This window comes from Rhea americana, unplaced genomic scaffold (assembly GCF_003343005.1).
Source record: "Rhea americana isolate MKP2758 unplaced genomic scaffold, rheAme1 scaffold_64, whole genome shotgun sequence".
NCBI classification, from domain to species: Eukaryota; Metazoa; Chordata; class Aves; order Rheiformes; family Rheidae; genus Rhea; species Rhea americana.
Window position 1 is genome coordinate 19439 of NW_028186801.1, and position 24110 is coordinate 43548.

General features: G+C 36.4%; 1 protein-coding gene across 1 annotated transcript in view; it reads left to right on the top strand.

Annotated features, from left to right (window-relative positions):
* Positions 1 to 23181, top strand: part of LOC146586861 (PRKC apoptosis WT1 regulator protein-like) — a gene marked incomplete at its 5' end in the record, with an annotated part of 39010 nt that extends 15829 nt beyond the window's left edge. The window contains 4 exons of the mRNA XM_085320472.1: positions 4039 to 4073; positions 15694 to 15832; positions 17047 to 17151; positions 21995 to 23181. Coding sequence (XP_085176598.1) covers positions 4039 to 4073; positions 15694 to 15832; positions 17047 to 17151; positions 21995 to 22081 — 366 coding nt within the window. The remainder of the gene's footprint in view (positions 1 to 4038; positions 4074 to 15693; positions 15833 to 17046; positions 17152 to 21994) is intronic.
* Between the last annotated feature and the right edge of the window lie 929 nt (positions 23182 to 24110).

A 24110-nucleotide genomic window follows, 5' to 3' on the forward strand; every position in this document is an offset into this window, starting at 1 on the left:
GTTACCAGTTTTTGGACGTAAGAGTGGCAAAGAGAGCTTTTGATTAGAGATGGGAAAGTTAATCTAATCAGCCCATTRGTGTCAAAAGAAGCCTCTCTTCCATCTTTGCACCAGCTCTATGACTTGTAACAGATCCTTGAACTCATTCAACTCACTAAGTGAGGAGGAAAATTATACAAGCAAAAAGGTTTTCTGTTGCGTTACTGGGTTGTCAGCCCATTGAATAATCTGAGCATCAGACCTTGTGCAAGGGGAGGAGTGAAATAGTTGGAGAAGTAGTAAGATCAATAGTTCCATTTTGTACCCCTGAGCTTTGCTTCTTTCTGATGCTGCTGTTGTAAGAAGAGTAAGAAAAAGCAGTGATATAACTGCATATTGAAAAACCTGGCCATTTTAAGGAAAGTTCAGTGAAAATCTTTTATCATGTGCATTTTTTCCCCAAATTAACCAGAAGAGTAAATACAGAAGTGAATGCTTCCTGTAAAATTCCCATGCATTCTCTTTAGTATGCCTACCTTTCTGTGCCTAGTGACAAAATACTTTCTCCTTTTTTAATGTTTTGCACATCACAAGTATACTTTACACTGATACTTTTATAATTAAGAAATAGTTAAGTGTTTTCCAAACTATGATTTAAAGACCATGGTTTGATACCTGAGCCATGGGATCCTGTTGCTTTCATGGTGCTTTAAGTTAGGTGCTTTTTGATATGTTTAATATGACTGCTCAAGGACATCTTGGGAATTGGTTCATGGTCCAAATACTTGAGTCACTGCTTTAAGGAAGTATGTAATAGTTTGGGGGTAAAGATTTTTAGCAGCAATATTAGAAGACTTCATTAAGTATCATGAGTGAACAGTGCAGGGCATTTTAAATGATTGCTAAGAACTTTTATACAACATATGGCTGTAAAGAAAGGTAGTTTTATTGGTATGTTCACAGTCTTTCAACTAATCTCTTTGTTCACTGACATGATTCACTATTAGGTGGGGATTAACAAGTTAACCATCTTAGACTTCGTCTACATTTTCAAGTAGTGTGATATGATAGGAGCAAATCTGCAGAATGAAACATAGAGATGTATTATAGACTGGAATCACAGAATCACTGAAGTTAGAATGGACATCAGGAGGTCCCTCATCCAGCCTAGGGTCTCATTGACCCCCAAAGCAGGAACAACTAGAGCAGCTTGTTCAGGACTGTATCCAGTCAGCTTTTAAATATCTCCATGGTTAGAAGCTTCAGAACTGCTTTAGGTAATCTGTTCCAGTGTTTGCCCTCATAGTTTAAGAAAAAAGAAAAAAAAAGAATTCCTATGTTTAAGTTGAGTTTCATATATTTCATTTTGTACCCATTGCCTCTCATCCTGTCACTGGGCACCACTTAGTCTAGCTCCATCTTTTCTTTGTTCCCCTATCATGTATGATGGATCAGATCCCCTCTGAGCTTTATCTTCTTCAGGCTGAACAGTCCCAGCTCTCTTAGCCTCTCCTCATATGACAGATGCTCCAAACCTTTAATCATATTTGTGGCCTTTTGCTGGATTCGCTTCAGTATGTCCACATCTATCTTGTACAGGGGAGTCCAGCACTGGATGCAGCACTCCAGATGCACCTCACCACAGCTAAGTACGGGGGAAGGATTGCCTTCCTCAGACTGCTGGCAACACTCTGCCTAATGCAGTCCAGGATGCTGTTGGCCGCCTTTGCCGCGAGGGTCTGTTGCTAGCCCGTGTTGAACTTGTTGTCCACCAGGACCCCCAGGTCCTTTTCTGCCAAGCTGCTCTCTAGCTTGTCGGCCCCCAGCTTGTACTGGGGCAAAGGGTTATTCCTCCCCAGGTGCAAAACTTTGCATTTCCTTTTGTTGAATTTCGTGAGGTTCTTCTCTGCCCATTTGTTCAGGCTCTTGAGGACCCTCTSAATGGCAGCACAACCATCCGATATATCAGCTTCTCCTCCCAGTTTTGTATCACCTGCAAACTTGCTGAGGGTGCAGTCAGTCCCATCRTCTGGGTCGTTAATGATGCTAGACAGTACTGGCCCCACTGTCCTTCCCTGGGGTATGTCACTGGCGACTGACATCCAGCTGAACTGATCACACCACTTGAAGCCCAGTAATTCAGTCACTTTTCAGTGCACTTCACTGTCTGCTTACCTAGTCTATATTTCATCAGTTTGTGAAGGTATTATGGCAGACAGGGTTGAAAGACTTGCTAAAGTCAAGATAAACAACATCATCTGCTCTCTCCTCATCCATTTCATTGTAGAAGGCATGATTTCCCCTTCATAAATCTGTGCTGACTGCTGCCAGTCACCTTCATGCCCTTAATATGTTTTTAAATGGCTTCCAGGAGGGTTTATTCCATCTCCTTTGCAGGGATTGTGATGAGGCTGACCTGCATGTTGTTCCCTGGATCTTCCRCCTTGCCATCCTTGAAGATAAGAGTGACATTTGCTTTCTTTCAGTTCTCAGGGGCCTCTATCAATTGCCATGACCTTTCGAAGATAATCCTTAATAAACCTTAAAAATAGAGTTTAATGTGTTGTTTCTTTGCCCTTTTAGAAGTGAGATTAGGTTGCTGTTTCATAGCTGTAAAGTGCTGCTTTTCAGATGCTGTTATGAGTGATAAAATAGTTACCAGTAGTAAAACAGCAATTTTATACCATTTTGTGGGCTTCTTTAAATAATTTCTGTGACTTTGGATATTGTTTTTCTGCTTAGATTAGAGAAGGAAAATGTTAAGTACATATTGCAGAAGTTGAAAATGTTCCATAAAATAAAAAATGCAGCRTAAAATCAAGTTTTGTTTCTATAATAAAAATAATTTACCATCTTTATTCTTCATGATAAAATAATGTTTTTATCGTAGTTTTTATCTAATTAATTTTTGCTTAGAAAGACAGTAATTAGTGAAGATARCGAAATGTTTTCAAAGATTTCCAAAGAGGATAGAATCTCTCTTGCATCTTGTTTTGAGAATTCATTACATCCTTTTCTGTAATTTGTGCCATAAATAGACAGAATTTCATGTTTTGCCATTATTTTTTCAGTAATGGCAATTTTTCAGTTCATTAGGTATCTTTTTCAGTTGATTAACTCCTTAAGTATTTGTTCCTGTCCCTTTTCCTAATACTGATGCTTGGGGAAATTTTGCATATGACTAATAAAAATAATTGGTTCGTGTTCTCGTGTTCTTTTTGCAACAACATCCTTAAAAATATTTATAGGCTTACACTATCTAATCTGAGCCATCTTTTTATCAGTTGAAGTGTGTCTTAACTTTTCCATGTGATCAGATTTTTTGGAGGACCTGCAATCACAGCATTATTGATGCAGTTTTCTATTTCTGTTTCAATTGAGTTTTCTATTTCTTATTTGTACTTAATGCATTAGGGTTTCTCTTTCTCTTTTTTTTTGTTTTGTTTTTCAGATTGTGCAACAGAATAAATGTGCTCTTTTTGTTACTCTTTTTGCTACWATTTCCATCTTTACAGAACCAGAATAAGAGTATAATGGAACCTTTCAAATTAAAAATAGTATATAATCTCAGAAAAAGTGACCACTTACTGCATTATGGGAATCTGAAAAGTAAAGAAAGAGCATAGCCATACATAGTTACCATGAGCCAAGTGATGTGTAATACCTTGATTTGAGACTCAGTCTTATAGTAGCTGCCAGTTTGTGCTTTCCTTCAGGCCAGAAGGACAGCAGTGGTGCTGAAAGAGTCCAGAGCAGTTTTGCTCTGCTACTCCTTGACAAACAGATAAGCAGCTATCAAAGTKCATGTTTAAAGATGTAACCAGAAGCTGTCCTTAAGAGTTCTGAGCTCCTTTCAGAAGCAGTAACATGGTTACAGTAATCACAATATTCCATTTATTCCTAACAGCAAATTACTGCAAAACTGAGTTGTACAGCAGCAGTTTGAGGGATGGATCTTGCTTTCTTGTCCTACAGGTTTCATTTTCTATGAGATGGTAAAACATTATGCAAGTACAAATAAAAGAAAACTGTTAATAAGTTATTTTTTGTTTTCTTTAGGACTCCTCCAGGATGGCTTCAAGCAGATTTAAAAGGTATGAGATCTTCGTTCTCCACGCATTCTAAAATTCTTCTTACATATTTGGATCTGCCAGATACAAAGCTGATTAAGTATCTTGGGTGCTTGTAGTACAGGCCATTGTACTACTACTGTAGATTTATAAGCTGATTTTTGAGTACAGCAAATTTATCAAAAATGATGTTATGTTATTATTTTAAAATAAACTCAGCTGGTATTTTGCTAGGTCTTATTTGTGCAGGACAGTTTCCCAAGTAAATATCTAACTTGGTATTTTTGACTAACATGACCTCAGAGCCACATGTTTCATAGTTAAGGTATATGAACCACCATCATCTGAAGCCTACTCTAGGAAGATAATTTTGTTGCTTCCTTTGCTATTACTGAAAGAAATTGCTATGATTTCTGTTGTACTACTGTATCAGTTTTAGGGAATACTGTCCATGCAGCATGTCCTGTTCTGTTTGTTATTTGTCTGTCTTTGAGCCAGATGTTGCATGGCTCAAGTTCATTAGTCAGAAAATCATTTCAAATTTTTCATTGCACCTGACCAGAGTATGAAATTTTTGCCCATATGGAATTAATATTGACACAGCCATCACAATTATTGCAAAAATTTAATGGTAATTTAGGAGCTGAAAGATGACAACTGAAATAAAACATTTGTCTAAATATTATTCAACACGTAAGTGTGTTTTCTTTTTGATATCCTATATTCAGTGAAATGAATTCATTTGTATTCATTTGTATATATTTCCTTATTATAGAGGTAGTTGCAAGGAGCACCTGCAGTTAGGTACTCTTCAGTAATATATCATCCACTCCTCAAACTTGTGCATCTATCCTTTTATGCTTAAGCTCAATACTCTGTTTTTGTGCCACAATACTGTCTTGAGTTTGCAGAAACATGGTCCAGTGATGCTTTTTAATGCTGCAGTTTTTTTTGGAATCACTTTGTCATAGGAGAATGTGTAGACTTATTTTCATGATATCTATACAGATTTGTGATTTGTTTCTTATTGATCAGACACACAAGCTCCACTTCCTGTGCAGAATTTTGTTGCTATTTGTATCTGCAGAATACTGAGCTGTGTGTCATAGTATTTTGCGGCTTTTTGTAAACTCTTACCTTTACTGTGTTCACATTCTATACTACATCATATGCAAAAACTCAGTTGTTTGCATGGGGGAAAATATAAAAGTTTGAGTAATCTTATACATTCCTAACTGACTTGAAGATAAGCTAGTTCTTCTGATTAGCATTGCAAAACTAGGAAAGCCCAAAGCTAGAAAATGCTGAAATTAGACTTGTTTGTGCAGTGTTAGTTTGGTTTGCTTTATCTATATATATATGATGTACATTCTTTGTTCATGAACTCTTTCCCTCAGGACTTGCATCACGTGTAGGAAGAATCATACTTGCTGCAAGCTGCTCTCCAGTATTTCATTCAGTATGTGGCCTTGTATCTTACTCATTGAATAGTCTTCTAACTTCATCTTGAGAACAAATACTATTTTCCTTTGAGGTCATCATGGTATCTGTGGACAATATTCAGCTGCTTTAATCACAAAAGTCCTTGTTTATTCTTGCAAACTGTTGATTTATTTGCCTCTTCCAACTTCTGCAACAAGTAGAGGTCTGAGAGATAACAGCCTCTTTTGCAGTAATTCTCATTCATTGTAATGTAGATCTGACCTATGTAGCAAATCCTGCAGAAACCCCCCAGAAACAGAAAATGTAGTTGTGTGATTACAACTATTTCCAGAATGTGCACGTTAAAAAGAATCTGTTACTTGAGCTGCTTTAGTTACAGTTGGTCAAAATTTTGTGGATGACCTTCAGAGGCAGAATGAGACTGGTAGACTTTACAGGCATATGATGACAAAAGAGAAAAGGCTACATTTTCCTAAAGTCTTTGGCTCTCTTGCTCTCTTATGGACAACAAGGGAAGAATGCATTATTTGTCAGAAATTTTCAGATTGTTTTCCTTCCATCTTTACTACTCCTATCCCTTGTCATTTGATTTCGCCCTCTCCATAGCTTTCCCTCACTAGAAGTGACAGCTCTTCATCTCAGTGTTCATCTTCCATCTCACTGGTTTCCATTCCCCAGTTCAGTTAGGCCCCCTTTCTTCTCTCTCACTTTCCCATACATCTTCATATTTAATCATTGAGGTCCTTGTCTTCTCTCTGTTCTTTCTCATGATTTCTTTGTTTCATTTTGTTTAGTTTTTGTTCTGTCTTCATCTTTTGTTTTCCTCTGATTTCTAGTCCTAGGTTACTGATTCCATCCCAGGGTTCTAGTAGCTTCTCCCTCCCTTCTGGTACAACTGTTTCCATGTGTGCGCTGAGATACTCAGCCTCTTGGCGCTAAAGAGGGAAGAGAGACTTACCAAGAGCAGAGAAGATAGATCAGTGCGGTGTGCTTCTCGTGGAATTGCAGTCCTCTCAATACGTTCCAAAGGCTCAAGGAATTGCACAGAATTTACTGCCTGTTTAATCAGACATATTAGCTACTTTGCCTTATATGGATGCAACAGTTCATGGTTAAACATTTATATGACAATTCTGAGAGCCATGTTTCCCTGCACACGCATTGACCAGAAGACATGTTTACAAATGAACTCTGCTGGCTGCTGCTGTGTTATTCTACTTCTGTGATGGCTGGCTCAGACAAACTGAGTCTGCCTTGTTAYACAATAAAATAAATGAACGTTTGATGTGGGGATCTTAATCTGTAATTGTGGTCTTTCTTCAGAATTTACTCACACCCCAAAAATTTCTTTAGGTCCTTTGGGTTTGCAAGAAAAACTGCATAAAATATTTTGAAAAGGAAGTGTTGGCTCGATTGTGGTCTATTATGATCCTTTAAGATCTATTAAGAACATTACCAGACTCTCCAGTACTATGCTTGTACATGACATGTTTATGAGCATATTTGGGAGAACTCTGACACAGCACGTCTTCATGTAAGTATCTTTCTGTAGCAAGAGCCTGTRTCGACTTCCTCATCTTTAATCTTTCTCTAAGCTTTTCTTAATATGATATGCCTCACTTTGGCCATTCTAAGCTACTATTGCTATAACGGGGGCTACTAGTTTTTGTTCTGTTTTTTGAGTAGTTGTTTTAAACCAACAAGCACATTGCCTTGAATAAATACGGTTTTTTGATTCAACTCCGATGCTATTACCACAGTTTGTGCCATCATTGATTTCTCAAACAAGTGAATGACACTGGTGTATTCTGCTTATTGAAATACGTGAGTGTAATTTATATACAAACATATATTATGGTTCTCTTATATAAGCAAGTAATGGCAAAGCAAGATATGTATRTAGCATAGGAATATATTGACAACAACAGAGAATTTATTTTAACAGCTTATTTTAAAGACTGTTTACCATCATCGGAGCTATTTAGCTTCTCAAAACAAATGTTTTAAAAATGTCTTAAATTAAAAATAAAATCTTGCAAATCAGGATTTAAAATAACTTGGAAGATTTTTCATGGTTCATGTATCAGACAGATCAGACTGGATCAGTTTACAGAAAGAGGTAGATTAAAATCTTTTAGTGATTCAGGGATGTTTTCCCCTTGTAATTTCTGTTTATTACTGGAAATMAATACAATATTATGGCTCACAGATAAAATGCCAAACTTCTCCCCCCCAACTTTTAGAATAATGCTGCACACTGAAATGGAGCTCAACAGGTAGAGACTCTGCCCACTCATTCCAAAGCACTATGTTGTGCTCTAATCCATTTTTAAACTCTTTTATGAATGTTAAATGAGCTATAAGAGATTAGTAGGTCATAATTGGAAGTACTGTGAAGGAAATGTTAAAGCTCTGCTGAAATTCTTTCAATGTTTTTAGATTCCAAAAAAGTTTAAATGTTGCGTTAGAACCATTGTTGTGCAGAAATGAACACTTAAAATGGGCAGAGGTTATTCAAGGCCCATTCAGTTTCTGGAAGACACACAAGTAGATTGGGCACATCTGTTCTGACACTTCTTGACTGTTGTATCCCCTTTTCAGCCAATAGTGTTATTATGAAGAAGCTAAAACACTTCATTTCTACAGAAGCTTACAGTGGCCTAGGTTGAGCCGGCTGCAGTGGCTCGCTGTGCCTTGGCCAGTAGCTGTGCCGGCTGGACTTCAGCAAGCCCCGCCAGCTGAAGTCGGTTTCTTCCTTTCACTGGGYGGCTGGTTCGCTGGATCAGCTTCCTGCTCAGCCACGTGAAAGCCAAAGCCAGGACAAGTGGAGGAGGCTGGGCATGTGCAGCTGCAGCAAAGGCATGACTGTCTTTCTTTAGCTCAACTCTGAATGCCACAAAGCCACCTTTAGCAGTCCAAGGTAGCCTGTTTAGAAATAGGCTTTTGCTCATTCTTCTGAAGAAGCTATTACTAACTGGCTGGATTTCAAAGTGACATAATCAATTAGGATTTTCCAAATCAAGTGTAGTTACACGATCCTGGAAATGAAAGCAAATATGCTGTAGTTGAAATCAGTGAAATCTGGTTTTGATTAGATAGTTTTAATTGGATGAAAGTGCCATTGCTTTTGGACAGTGCTTCAGGAAAACACTGAAAGAGCCAAAGAGCCATTGGAAGGAGTAAGATTTATTCCGGCATTCTGTAATATGCCTTCAAACCTGACCCTTTTGTGAGTACCTAATTTTATTTTATTTTAAAGGAAATGACTAGAACTTCATTCCAAAACCAAACTTACTGTCTAAAATAGTAGTCAAAGACTATTGTGCAGATTAATTTCATAAGAAGATTTTTATTGAAATACAGCCCAAAAAACCGCCCACCACATTTAAAAGCAAATCATCTTAAGTTGCAAAAGCATTTTATCTTTTCAGTACTCTATTACAGGAATACACATCTAATATGAGGTTGTGATAGCCTACTGACAACAACAACAAGCTTCCCCCCCCCTTATCTTTTGTAAGATGCCAGGGATCTCTGGACTACAGGTTAAAATCTGAAATCAGTAAACTTTTGTTCAGTTAGGAAGCAGAAAAAGCAAGTTTTCGTTTGCAGTCTAAAGCTAAAACTGTTCTGCTGTTGCACACACTTTTTTTTTTTAACGTAAGGTTTATGAGGTTCTACTGTTGTTCCATGAAATCTTCAGGCATAAAAGCATTCCCTTAAGAGTACAAAATCCTTTTATATATCTAGAAATTATACTCTGATTTCTGTGAGATACTTTACTTGTGCTGTTTTTTTTTTAGTGTAGGCTACAAGTTCAGTGATGGTATTCCAACCGAGTTTTCTTTTCTGGGTTTAAGGCTCATAAAATGACGTTGTTTCAAAAGACTGAAATTCTATTCTTAGTGAAAGATATGCCTACCGTAGCTCAAATGGTACTTTTTGCTGCTGCTGTTTGTGTTTGGCCACTGGTTGGTTATAAAAAGCAAAATAATGAACCATGTATATGTCAGACTCCTTCATGATAGATTAAGGTATGTTAAGGTCTAATGCCTCAAAAAATTTTAAATCACTCTAATTTCTTAGCCTCTATGATATCTGCCTTCTGTACTTACTGATGCTGAAAGAAAAGGAAYGTTCAGTAGGGTCTTCTCCCCAGTGGAACAGAAGAGGAAGTTTCTGAATTTAAGTTTTAGRAAATATACAGAATAATTACAAAGTTAATTTTCAGTATTAATGAAACCCTTCCTGTCTAGCTATTCTTTCTTTCAGCTTTCCCATAGGAGCACCTGCCAAGATCACTCACTGGAGCTGAGTTGAGATATTTCAGTATTGCCAAAAGGGATCATTTTTGAGTGAGGAAAAACTGAGTGGATTTTTTGTGTGGTCTAACCATGTGACATTAACAGCATGAAACAACACATCTTTCAAAAAACTGAATGTTCTAGGACTTACAGAGTTAAGCTAAAATATTTCTCTTWTGTTGTGTTACAACATGCGTATCCGGTCCTAGAAATGTTTTTTTAAAAATCTTCTAGATGAAGAATAAACAGTGCTAAATATGGTAATAACATTAAGCTACAAAATTCCTTACAATTGTGTCAGTGTGCCTTGGAAACTTCACACATGCTAGAGCAAAACAATATTTATATCCATGAAAAGACATTCTTTTGCCAAGATATGCCTGGTTTTGATTTGCACTGTATCCCTCTAGATTTGCACATTGTCAACAGGGGTTTTCTAGAGTTACGAAATGCATAGCTCTTAAATGAATACATTAATCACATATTTTACTGTATTTTAAAGAAAATGTAAAAATACTTATGGTACTTTTCATTCATTTTCTAAGTACTGTAGAAACCCACTGTATAATTTTCAATTGTGCGATTTCTCAATTGAGTTATCCTTTGAAGAATGAACAAGAGTTCTTGTGTTTGGTTTTTTTGATATATAAGTCAAGGTGTTTTTTGATGGATTAGGCAGTGAAAGATCTTTGTCCTTCTGCCTGGTCCCAAGGCATTCTGTTCTGCTGCACTTAATTATGTCTGAGACTCTGCATTGAAGGTAAATACCATTGCTATTAAGAAGAAAATAGCTATGCGAAGAACACTGTTAAATTTGTGAGTCTGAGAATTCTTGACTTCTAATATGTGTTCTTTAAATTACCAGTATTTTTTATACATAATGATCATAATGGAGAACATGATCCCACTTCCTCCATAAACTTTTTTTTAATTAGCTGGCAATGCTTATCTTCTAAGATTCCATTACAGTGCTTTTAAAGGAATAGACACATGATCTCAAACAAGAAAGTTATCACCAGTTAATGATGGAGTGCCTACCAGCTGAACAATGACAAATTAGTGTACACTAGAAAGTATGTGGAAATGGCACAAAATTAACATGTTAGATCACATAACTTTCCCATTTTGGCTTCTGCTTCTGTTCTTTACCAGAAGACCACATATCCTTACATTTCCATAGTTCATGAAAAGTCAGTTGATTTGTGAAGGATTCTTACATTTTGGACACACACTTGTTTTTCCTCCCTTATCACCTACTTAACAAGACTTCTGGTATACGCTCTGTTACGAGGCTTGCCTTTTTGAAATAGAATTGTTTAGCTTGGTTTTTAATTTTTAAGGACTAGCGGGGAAAGACAGAATTCACCTGATGAAGTGAGACGAGTATCTTTGCCAAGAGGCTGGCTAACCTGGTAAGGAAAAATGATGGGAGAAATTATGACCTATAGTTCAGTGAAGAAATAAAGAACAGAGTGGAAGGCAAATGAAGCAGGGTCGCAGGAAGAAGAGAGAACTCAGAAATGATTAAATATGACAAAATGAGACTTTCTTTGAGTTTAGCTACACAAATGCAGCCCGGGAAGTAAGCTGGAGGAACTAGAGTGCCTCATGCATTCACGACCAAATTGCTAGAGTAACTGAGGTGTGGAGTAACTGAGCTTGCACAGCTGGGGTGTTGTGATGGGCCAGTTGATACAAGCTCTTCAGGGAAGACAAGCAGAGAAGATGAGGGAGTGTGCCTTCTTTGCAAAGGAGCAGAATAGACATGGGAAACTCTTCTATGGGATAGATGACAGGCTGGGTGAAAGTTTGCAGGTTAGAATCAGAGGACAGGCCAGTGTGGTAACAGTGTGATGGAAGTTTGTTTCAGGCCACCTGATCAGAGCAAGAAGTGGGAATGAAGTTTTCTCTAAACAAATTGAGGGGCTTCAGTCTCTGCCATCTGCTGGAAGGRCAACACAGTGGAGCCCAAGCAATCCAGAACATTTCTGGCGTATGTCAAGCTAATAACTCCTTGATATAGGCACTAGATAGGCCAACCAAGAGTGATAAAGAGCTGGATCACAAACAAGCAAGAACTAGTTGGGGATGTGATTGATAATGTCAGCCTTGGCTCTACTGACTGTGAAACAGTAGAGTCAAAGGTCCTGAGGCAAATGAGGAAGGCAAGTAGCAGAGAGGGATCATGAGATCAGACTTTGGATTCAGGGAACTGGTAGGTGGAGTCCCATTGGAGGCAGCTCTGAAGGGCAAAAGAGCTCAGGGAAGCTGGCAAGACTTTAGGGATAACCTCCTTCTAAGAGCAAGAACAGTCCATCCTGGCACATATAAACAAAATGTATCAGGAAGCTGGCCTTTTTGAAGAGGGAACTCATGCTAGAGCTTTATGTGGGAAGCAGGGACATAGTACAAAGGATGGATTTAGAAGTGTTGTGCAGCCTGGTCCCCAGTGACTGAAGAGTATTGCAGCCATCTTCAGAAAATACCAAAAGGTCAGCATAGGGAATTACAGACTGGACCGCCTCATTTTTGTCCCTGATAAAACCTTAGAAATGATCCCGTTGAAACRCAGTGCTGGACACAGTGGGAAGCTGAATGGAAACAACCAGCATAGATTTGCCAAGAGTAAATCATGTCTGATCAGGCTGATTGCCTTCTGTGATAAAACRTTTGGATATATGGATGAGGGGAGAGCAATGGATATCTCTTACCTTGACTTTGTTACGGTTTTTGACGCTGTTTTCCACAGTATTCTTGTATCCGAGTTTCGTAGAATCATAGAATGGTAAGGTTGGAAGGGACCTCTGGAGATCATCTAGTCCAACCCTCAGCAGAGCTCATACRAGGACTGAACCCACAACCTTGGCATTAGTAGCACCACGCTCTAACCAACTAAGCTAAACTTAGGACTTCATGGTCTAGGTGGGTGGCAGCTACGTGGGTCAGCTGTTGGATGATTGGGCTTAGAGAACCATGGAATGGTACCTGATGGCTGGGAACAAGTGGAGTATGGCAGTAACCTGTCATGTTTAACATCTTCAGCAGTGATTTGGAGGAGATAATGAAGTACACTCTCATAAGTTTGCAGGTGACACCAATCACCAGTCACACACTTAAAGACAGAGCTGCCATTCAAATGGACCTGTTCAGGCTGGAGGAACAGGCTGACAAGAATGTTATGAAATTCAGCAAGGACCATTGCGAAGTGCTGTACTTCAGAAAGAAGCTCCAGCAAGGATAAAGGCTGGGGACTGACTGGCTGGAGAGCAGCTCTGCTAAAAAGAACCTGGGAGTTATGGTAGACAGGCTGAATATGAGGTAGCAGTGACCTGTCAGCAAAGAAGGTTATCAGCATCTTCAGCTGTATGAAATGGACACAGCCAGTAGATGGAGGGATGTTTTTGTCTTCCTTATTCCTTATTAGACTACATCTGGAATACTGCATCCAGTCTTGGTCCCCCTGTATTAAGCACACTGACTTGAAACAAGTTCAGCCGAGAGCCACCAAGATGGTACGGGGCTGGAATRCATGGCATATGAGGAGAGGCTGAGGGAATTAGGCTTGTTTAGCCTGGAGAAGAGAAAACTTAGAGGGACCTACAAGCAGGCTTCCAACATCTACAAGGATATTATCAAGAAGACAAAGCCAGGCTCTTTACAGTTGTGTGTGGTGGGAGAGCAAGACACAAAGGGCAGAAATTGAATTGAGAGTTTCTGATTTGATAAAAGGAAAAGCATTTTCACTAAATATTGAAACAGGTTGCCCTGAAAAGTTGTGCTGTCTCCATCCCAAAGATTTTCCGAACTCACCTGTATAAAGGGCTTTCTCTGAGCAACCTGGTCTCATAGCTAACCTTCTTTGAGCAAATGCTTGGACTAGCGACCTGATGTTTCTTCTAAGCTGAATTATTCTATAATCGTATTTATTGTATAAATTAAACTTGTATGATCCTTTTCTGTTTTTAAGATTGGAACATAATGTTTGTGATAAACTTAATCTAAAATTTACCTTCAATAATTACAATATTCCTATCTTGCAAGCTTTTCCTGTTTCTAGAAGATATTTATCTTTTAAATAACATTGATGCTCTTTAGCCACTTTTCTTATGTCAAGGATAATGTTCACTGAAGATATTTTCTTCAAAAGCCCCTTTCCTATCCTCCCCCCTTTAGGAAGACTAGGAAGATGGTCTTTGAGGATCATGCAGGAAGATACTTTGCCCACCCAAGGTTTTTAACATAGTGTTCTGTCATTTCCGTGAATGATTCTAGCCAGCAACTTCATTTTTGCAGTTAGTCCTGTCTACTGACGTCATCCTTTTGATTTGGCTTCTGCAGTGTATTCCTTTCACGTAGTGATGCAGGGTACCGCATAATTGGCTCCTGGGCACTACAGGAGCAGGGAATCAGAAAGCATATCACTTCCTTGGGACAACTCATAAGCCATTGACCAGTTGCATCTTCTTTCTCAGATCACGGACTTTGGTATTGATGTGCAGTCAAGGAGTTTGCTGGAACTGCCTATGTAATTCATGGATCACTTGGATGTCCAGAGAGGGGACTTCTGCTTGCCCTCCCCACCCATCAAAAAAAACCCATGACGTTAGAATATTTTCATTAGGGAGCTGCTTGTCAATAACTACCTAGCACTTTGACATTTTCCAACAAAAATCATGGTGTTCCACACCACATGCACACTTTTCCGTTTTATTTCATTAATGCCTAATAATTTTCAGGTCAGTCACCTGACCTGGATGTGGGAGTACTAGAACTGCTGAGTAGGCAATTCTTTCACTGAATGTAAGGCACAAGCTTTAGCCCTTTCTTTTCTTTCATTGCTTCTGATCTTGGCTACTTTTATATCTGATGTTCTTTTGAAGTTTCTTTATCCAAGAAGAATGTTCCTTAATCTTGAAATGATGAATAGGTATTTTTAAAAATATTTTGGAGTAACAGTCCAAATACTTCGTGCTGTTTTCTCCCACAGTGCCAGTAACTTGGCTTTAATCAGGTTTCATTGATGAGTTTCATATTCTTGATCTGTTTCTTGCAACACAGAAATGCAGCTGTTGCAAGGTGGCTTTCATGCAGCCTTTTAAAAATTCTTTGTAAAAAGCAGAAATCAACAGTTTCTTTTGCCTTTGACTCTTAGTGTAAATTTAATAATCGCTGTTCAAAAAGGCAGGTCATCACCATTCTCTGAAGACTTAGAAAATGTACTAAACAACCAGTTGCTCTGTTGATGAGAACTTGCTAAACATTTTGCTTTGAGGATTCAGGTCATGTGTTYCCTAAATATTTCACTGAATTAAACAATTCGAGTGTTCTTAGATTAGTACTTCCAATAAGGGTGTAAAGTAAGTAAGATTTCTTTCATGCTGGAATCTAGAATAAGAAATGCTAACTCTTCAGAGCTGGTAATATAACTCAATGAATGGATCTTTGTAGCTGCAATAACTTAGATCAGATATGGCTTCAAAACTGCCATGTCTTTAACCTAAATACTGATTGATCTTAATTTAGATTATTTTCAGGCAAAAGAGTTGCTGATCTCTGCTAGGGATTCAGTGGTAGAGATGATCCAGAGCTTTTTTACAGTGAATTTGTATGTGCTGTTTACATTACCCTGACCAGAAAGAGGAGAACAAAGCAGGCAGAGTACTCTAAAATGTTGCTCTAGAAAAATTATAAGCTATAACATTCAGTTACAAGGAAATGATACTGATATTGATTGTATCTTGAGATAGTCTAGTGCATGACTCTTTTAGGCAGAGAATCCAATGAGTTCTCAGTAACACAAGATCTGGGAAGAGTGCCTTGCAGAGAATCTGTAATGGTTCCTCCCACAACCATTTTATTAAATGTATGGGTGTCTGTTTTCTTCTTTACTTTTGTAGCACACCTAATGCGCCAGAAGATGATGTTGCAAACAGATATTCCCGAACAACATATAGCAGATACAGCAGGGATGCAAATTCTTCTGGGAATTCTGTACCAAGTAATGCTTTGGAAAAGAGGATTGAGGAACTTGAAAGAGTAAGTACCAACTTATTTCCAAGCAGTATTCCTCTTAAATAAAGTATCTTCCAAATTCAGTGGGGAAATGCTGAATAACATATATAAAAGTTGTGCTAAATACTTGAACTACAGATACTCTTGGCTACAAAAATGAATACAGAATTAGACTGAGAAGAATATGAACTTTTTAATCATCATAAATGTTTAGTTTTGATTTGGTGTGTAAGTGAGGAACAGTTGAGGTAAAGGTAATGTGCTTAGAGCCAGCTGTGTTCTGTGTCTTTCTTGTACTTGTCTCTTAACACACCGACACTGTGCAAATAACTTTTTGGGGAGTGGTGGGAGGAGGTGGGTTGGCTCACTGATTGTTCAGAAAATAAACAAGTGTACTTCTTATCTACTTCTTGTTTGACAAATGTTAATATCCTGAAGTGTTATAAAATTTGTTATCTGGTTGTTCATTGAAGTTTTAAGCAACTTGGATATAGTTTTAAAACAAAATTTCATTTTTTTTAGGAACTTTTCCAAATATCTTTGAATCCTTATGGATGAAAGTTGCTAAGTTAACACAATTTGGATAGATCTTATTTTTTGAAAGGATGAAAATAAAACATATTCTTTAGAAATTGCCATTTTTTAGACTTAGGGGAGTCTGATTTGAGTGAATGCTCTGTAATCACCTCTTCCAAATCAGTTTTTTTTTCCAAAATAATTTAATTGTCARTAGCATAGAAAATGGGGGAAGATTTCAGTACTTTTTTTAAGTATCCTGAGTTTTGATTTGTTGAATTCCTAAGGTGTAAATGTCTTATGTGAAATGTTTCATTTTCTCCCACATTCAAGCCCACAGATCTTACAGTAAGTCTTCATTTTCTTGTTAACCATAATCTAAACAAAATTCTATATACAATATAACAAGTTTGGAAGCTGAGACRTTAAATATACTCATTTCTCTTATGGGCCCCAGTCCTATTTTACATTTGTGCTTAAGTTGGAAATTAATTAAAATATTATCTCTGGAAATTATCACACAGGTTTACTGTGGGTAAAATATTGTCCTAGACATGTGACTCATTAGCTCCTTGAAATGTATCTGTGGGCTTGACTTCCTGTAGAAAAGGAATTAGAGGTATGTGGTTTTTTGTTTGTTTGTTTTTAATAGTAACAACTTAAAACCGTCTCTTTTCAAATAACCTGTTGTATCTGGGACTTCACTACATGTTCTTCTTTAGGAACTTGCAAAGGAGAGACAAGAAAATGTGAGATTAATGAAGATTACACAGGACAAAGAGGAGCTGATTGTTAAGCTGAAGGAAGAAATTGATTTATTAAACAGAGTAAGCATATATTTTCCTATGAGGTGCTATATAAAAAGGATGAAAGGCTCTGTATTCTCTGTGCTCTTCTTTACTAGCCCATATCCATGGGGCAAGAGCAGAAGAGAATTAATTAGAGCATATTTTGTACATATGTAACTTTTCAGGAAAAGCAGAAATAAACTGTATTTTTCCTAGGTGACTTCTGTTTATCATCATTAATGGATAAAGTTCTAGAAGTTATGTGATTAGAGTAGCTGAATTTCATGTTGCTATAAGTGTTTATAGAAAAAAGTTATAAAAGTATGCATTTGTTTGCTACCTCTTCTTTCCACTTCTTTCCATATTCAGGAAATAGCATACCAGGCAATTAAGTTCAGTTTTTGTTTGTTTTCCTCAATAATTTTTTTCCTAGGACTTTTTTTAGACAAAGTTGTTACAGCTTTCATTTCATTTTAATCTGTTCTGTTCCATTTAATAATAATAGTTCAGGTAATTTTAGAAAGATTTTGGAGTGTCTAAGTGCTTAGTATATTATATATAATATACACGTGTTTTCAGACTCTGCTGTTCATCCCCAACTAAAGGCAGAGGAAGACATTGGGCAGGGGACTGAACTAGCAGTGCTCATGCAAGATTTGTAGGCAGGAGAAGAGGGGTAGAAGAGTGAGGCATACATGGGAGTGGAACAGGATGAGAAACTTTAAAGTTAGGATAAAATACTAATACAAAGAAGTTCAAGTTTGCCCAGTTTTAAGGGCAAACTGGAGCACTTTTCTAAAACTTACCTTGTACTCCTTGACAGATCCTATCCAATACAGAGACTCGACCAGGGGAATATGCTTCTACTAGTCTAATGCAGATCTCGTGAAAAATCAGAACTAGCTTTGGTCAATCCAGCAGTGAAGAGAGATAATAATTCTATGTGCATAATGCTAAACAGTTTATTTTGCATTATTAATTTGTAACAAAGTAGGACAACATGTTCATAGGTTTGCGGAAGAATCCACATGACTAAAGGAGCTGATACAATCATTCAGAAATAGGTATATTTTATTTCTTTTCATAAAGAAAATTAGAAATTATTGTGTAGGATAGATAAGTATCTCTGTTTGGGGAGGTTTCTGTTTTTATTGGGGAATTGGTCTTTATGGCATTCTTCCATTCTGCAAAGAATCTGTCACATCTAAGCTGATGGCCAAGGAAGCTGTCCCTTCTGCACAAGGGATGGGAAAACTACCTAATACTGCCAGTCACACCTGAATTCCTGACTCAGAGGTCAGAAACAACAAGTTAAAAGAACCAAAATCACTGAAAGATTGTGGTTTAGGACCAGGGTGGTTCGTAAAAGTTCCAGAAACTGTTTGTTTTCTTGCTCTATCTGAAGGATGATGTCCTCAATAAAATCCATCAGATGTTGGAATGGAGATGAACTTTGAACATACACAGTAAAATCAAACAGAATCTGTGCATTGCCTGCATTAAAATATAGTTGCAACTTCTGCTTATTATGTGAAAAGAAAACATAAAACAGTATTTAGTCCTTCCAAAAAAGGACTTTCTTTATTTGAAAACCTGTTTATTTTAAAATGACTAAAAATATATCTTTCAGAGAGATATATGAAGCCATCTTATCACTACTTCCTATGTGACCTCTCTTTAAATACAGAAGAGAAAGTTTTCTTAATTTTTTTCTCCATAAGGTCAGCAGTTATCATAGTGTCATCTGGTAGCTTTATTGCAGTACAAGTATGTACTGGCTTGTCTTAAGAACGAAATAGCTGCCTTTTAACTTTATGACTATTGTAAAAACTGATCATCTTATCAAAATTTGAAACCAGCATGTCCCAAATGATACTTCTATTAAAACAGATAGGATTTTACTCCTTTTATAATAGTTGTTGAATTTTTGACTGCTTTTATGGTGGCTATCCATGTGGATTTGGAAGAAAGAGAGTTTAACATATTTTTAACAATAGGTAGAAAAATTATCTATCATTCTCATGGGAGAAGTGCATGAAAGTTAATGTGGCAGTCATATTTACCTAAGGTTTGTCATCATAACTGAGATTATAAGCAAGCACTTGGACATCTGTTCTTTATAGAACATTATTCTTTAGGCCTCCATCAAGATTGGATTCTTAGTTTGGAAAAATGGTTAGGATCCGCAGTCTTCTGTTCAGAGAAGGGGATGCCCTGCTAGCTAAACTCTCCGTAGTTTATGAAAAAGTCTTTAAAAACCTTTGCTGGTAAGTAACCTCAGTGGAGCTCTTGAAATTTAACCTATACATTAGGCTACTTAAATGTCTTTTCCCTTCAGCAAAAAGTGCTGTTATTGCATATGAAGTTACACAGACATGGAAATAATTTCAAAGAGCCTAAATAACTTCTTAAGATGCCTGTTGCATTACATAGCTTTCTGACTGCTCAATGCTGTGCATGGGTAAGGCTTGCATTCAAAAAAATGCTGCTGCACGTTTTAGTCAATCCAAGTGGTCCACAGATGGATCCTTCACTGGCAAAGATCTCTCATTACACCTAAAAAATGTTTTTTTCCAAGAATTCTGAAAACTTCTTGGCAATTTTTTTCTCATTTTAAGTAAATTACGTTTTACTTTAAGAAAAAATATTTTACCAAGATCAGTCAGGACGTCACAAAGAAACTTAAAGAACATGGATGACATTTATGTTGAGAACCGGAAAGGGCTTTCCACCATAAATGGCTCTGTTTCGTTCCAGTAGATTAGCCACTTAAATTAGGTCTATCAGCCTTGTTTAAAAGAAAGGGATAATTGATTTTTAAAAGTTTGAACTATCTGAAGAGAAAGACATCTCAGTACAGTTAAATATTTGAAAGCTAAGTTCAACTGTTGACTAGTTTACGCTTGGTCAGGTCTGATCTCGCTGAGATGTGAYAGTTAGTTATGTGTTTGGAGAGAGTCTGTTAGTGAGGATTTACAAGCCAGTTAGTGTGAGTTGTGTAGTCAGTGGTTCCTTTGGTATGTGAAGTCCAAGCTTCCTGCCACAAAGGGACTTTGTGTCCTCTTTTCACTACTAACTATAAATTAAATTAGGATTGTAATTTTGAATAAGAAACTTTAAATTCCAGACTGGCAAAAAACATGTGTCAGCTCATTATTTCCATAGATATTTAAAATGCAGTTCATTATTATTACTGGCTCATATTCAAGAAATTGTTACTTGGAGTAATCTTTGGAATGTTACTCTTGGGTATAGACGTTCCAAAAACTTTATATTTTATTTTGAGTAAATTTCAGATATTTTTACATAAAAGCCCTTTAAGCAGCAAAAGCCCTTTAAGCAGGCTTTAATAGGTCATCAGTATCTAATGGCTAGGTTAATAGCGAGCTCCAACACAGTATTATGTATACAGAAGTGAAAAATTATCATTTTATTGGAAGAGTATTGTCCCTTCCATCTAATTATTTCCCATTGCTGTGCTATTGACCTGAACCGCTAAGAGAGAAAACAAAATATGTTTCTCACAGTTACATCATAGTCTGYAATTATCATAACTTTTGCATGAGCAGATATTTAAGTCACTTTCGTGTGTAAATTTCAGAACAGTTAAATGCTGTTCCTGGAAGCCATCTGTACTGTGATTCAACATTAATTCTGTTAGGCAAAGAAAAGTTTATACTAGCAATTTCTTCATTGCACATTACCAAAACAGAGGAGTAGTTGCAAGGAAGGAATTGCAGTGTGGATTTGTGCACTAATTGCCAAAACACCAAATCTGTGCTTTAATTAGCAAATTGAAGAGACTTTTTAAATCATAATACTGATTTTAAAAGCCCCCAAAGTCTCTAAAGTGTGCTTTTGGAATGACCCCACTAAAAAGAAACAAGGAAGTAGGCTCCTTATGTCAAATACCATTTAACAAATTAAAGGCTCAAGAGAGAGAATCWTTTTCCTGCTACTGTTTTATATTTAATTTAGCATGACAACAGTAGGGATTTGTGGACTTCATTGCAAAGGCAGCTAAAGTCTCTGATTGTGACCCTGGTCGGTCTCCTTTGCCTGCCTGCTGTTTTCCTCCTTAAAATAGTCTGCTTGGGGTCAGGCCTTTATTTTACCCATTTTTTATTTTCTGTTCTTTCATGTTTCTCATATAGGAAAACTATATTGACTGAAGTAATGCATATAGTAACAGCCAAATTCACTGTTTYTCACTTAGAAGACTTGGAAAGACTTGGTAGGAAGTCTAGAAGTAAAATGGGAACTGTTTAAATACAGTCATTGGTGGAAGATGGAAAGATATTTGGGATAGAAGTAATCTATTTTAAGCACTTGGTAGCAGTTTAGATAGAAGGTACGATATACCTTTTAATTTTTTCCTAATAGCAAATTGAAAAATGGGCAAGCAGGACTTTTCCTGATTTTTTTTTAATATTTAATTTAGAACACAAAGCAAACCTATTACCATAGTCAGTAGTGATGCATATGTGCAAGTGTAATTCTTGCAAATAAGCACAGTCTGGAGAGCAGAAGCAATAGCTGACTAATACACTCTAGGCATATGCCAATAAAATAGTCACCTCCATCCTATTTTGGTTTCCTATTGCATTCATTCCTTCTGTAGCTCCAGTTTTGATTGTATGTTTCCACTTAAAGGTGCTTATACATGGGAATATAATACCTATGTTTTGTAATTATGGTAACAGGTAGAAAAATGCAGGTTTTAAAAGTTTTAAGGGAAGCTACTCTGAAACTCTAATTCCTCATCTTTCAATACACCATGTCTTCTTGATATCAGAGATAAGGTGGTAAATTCCTGCAGCTACTATTTGAGAGTTTATGTTCTGAGAAATATTTGGTTTTATTTTCCTTTTTCGTTTCATAGGACCTAGATGATATAGAAGATGAAAATGAACAATTGAAGCAAGAAAATAAAACCCTGTTAAAAGTTGTTGGACAGCTGACAAGGTAGAAGATTCAAGCCTCAATGAGGAAAGATTTTTAAAAACTACTGATTGAATGTTAAGGTCAATATAGTAATTCTTCCTGTGTTGCAGTTTGTTAAAATAACTGTCTTTATATTTATTATTAGGAAACCAGATGGATGTTTATTTTCATAATACTTTCTTCTTCATTCAATGAAATGGCATCAATTTGGGCATATATTTTTAACTTTCTTTTCAAAGGAGAGTAACAATTTTGACGTATTTCAAAATACTAAAATTATTTGGGTTTTATATCTTCAGATTACATCTGGATAAATTACAGTAGTTTAAAATTTGTAGCACCAAGATCACTTTCAGTCTATGTGGGTGTATATTTTTTGAATGAATGGAAGCAATAGATATAAGCGTTGTTTACACAGATCCAAAATATATATTTTGGGAACTATTTCTTTCTTTGTTTAAGCAGCTGTAAAGTGGATGCCTTATTACTGATGTATAACATTTTGCAGATTGATTACTTGCTCTAAAAACTCTTGTATGTTGAGGTTTTTTTTTACCGTATCTGGAAGACTGACAATAGTAGAGAGTAGCTTTTTTTCTATATAACAGTATTCTGGCAGAAGGGGGAGGTTTTACTTTAAAAAAAAAAAAAAAAAAAAAACACCTGCAGTATCAGCATTAATGAGTTCTTAGAATCATATTGAAGTTGTGCACTGTAGTTTATCTTAAAGCTTTTTGCTTTAGCAGTGAAATGCAAGTTTTCTATCAAACAGCGAATTTTTTGGCGTGTTAAGAATACAAAGCCTGGAGCTTTCATTTTGGCAAAGACACTTTTGCAATACACTTTTATTTAAATCTGTTGTCTTAAAATTTGTAGTGATCATAATCAATGTGATGTTTTTGATGTTTTCATTTTTTTAAGCTGAGTCAAAATTTGTGTATATAACAAAYGAGGAGTGTAAGTGATTCATGCCCTTTTGAAATAGCATATTGTTTTTAAAAAACATTCTATCCTTGATTTTAAACTTACAAGGTGTTTGAAAAGTGCCTGTTTAGATGTTACAAACCACTTATGTTGATACACTGATTTTATTATAGCATGATAGTACACAGAATTTTCTTTTTACATAAACCATAGACTTCAGTGAATAATGCTCTCCTAAAAATTCTTGTTAGGCTGAGATATGATGTACTTTATTTCATGTTAATACAGCACACATTTCATCCCTATCTGAATAAAAAATCTAAGTTTTGGGGTGAGGAGACCGGAAGTGAAATTATTTTGTAGGCTTTTTTTCTCGATGATTTTGAAGCTCAGTGTTGGAAAATGGCATGTGTTTATTTTTTGTTACCTTAAAACTTCAGAGCAACTGAAATATATCGTGGTGATAGTCATCTAAGATTTGTCAGTTGCTTCCATGATTTCTATTTAATAAGAGATTCTTAAACTTCAAATCCAAGAATTAATATTGGATACTTTTGAATATAGACTAGATTATTCTAGATTCATATATTTTAGTAARGAGGAGACTTTCATAGCTTCAAATTATTTTACAAGATACTTATGTTCCAGGAATCCTTGAGGTTTTCTTTCACAGTAGAAGAGATCCTATAGGAGACAATTTAAAACTTTAACAGAGTGGTTTAAATGGTGCAAGGATTTTGCCTAGACCTTCTGAACTATACTATTCACCACTGAATATGGCTCTTAATATTAGTCAAGCAGTAACAAGTCCCTTAATTAATCACTTTCATAAAATCAGAAATTTAAAGTGATAAAAAATAAATTTCCTTGAGATTATACAATCTTAGCAAATATGAAACTTTCATTGGAAAAATGTGATTTTCTTCTATGTGTACTAGATAGGGAATGTACTTACAGATTTAAGGCATGGGAAGTCGAATACTGGAGTATGATCAAGGAGATGAGACATTAAAACATCTAGAGACAGATATTAATTCAGAACACAGATATTAATACAGAGGTGTATATGATAGTATCGATACAGAGGTGTACAGTTTTATAAACTGTATTTCATATATATTTTAATCCAA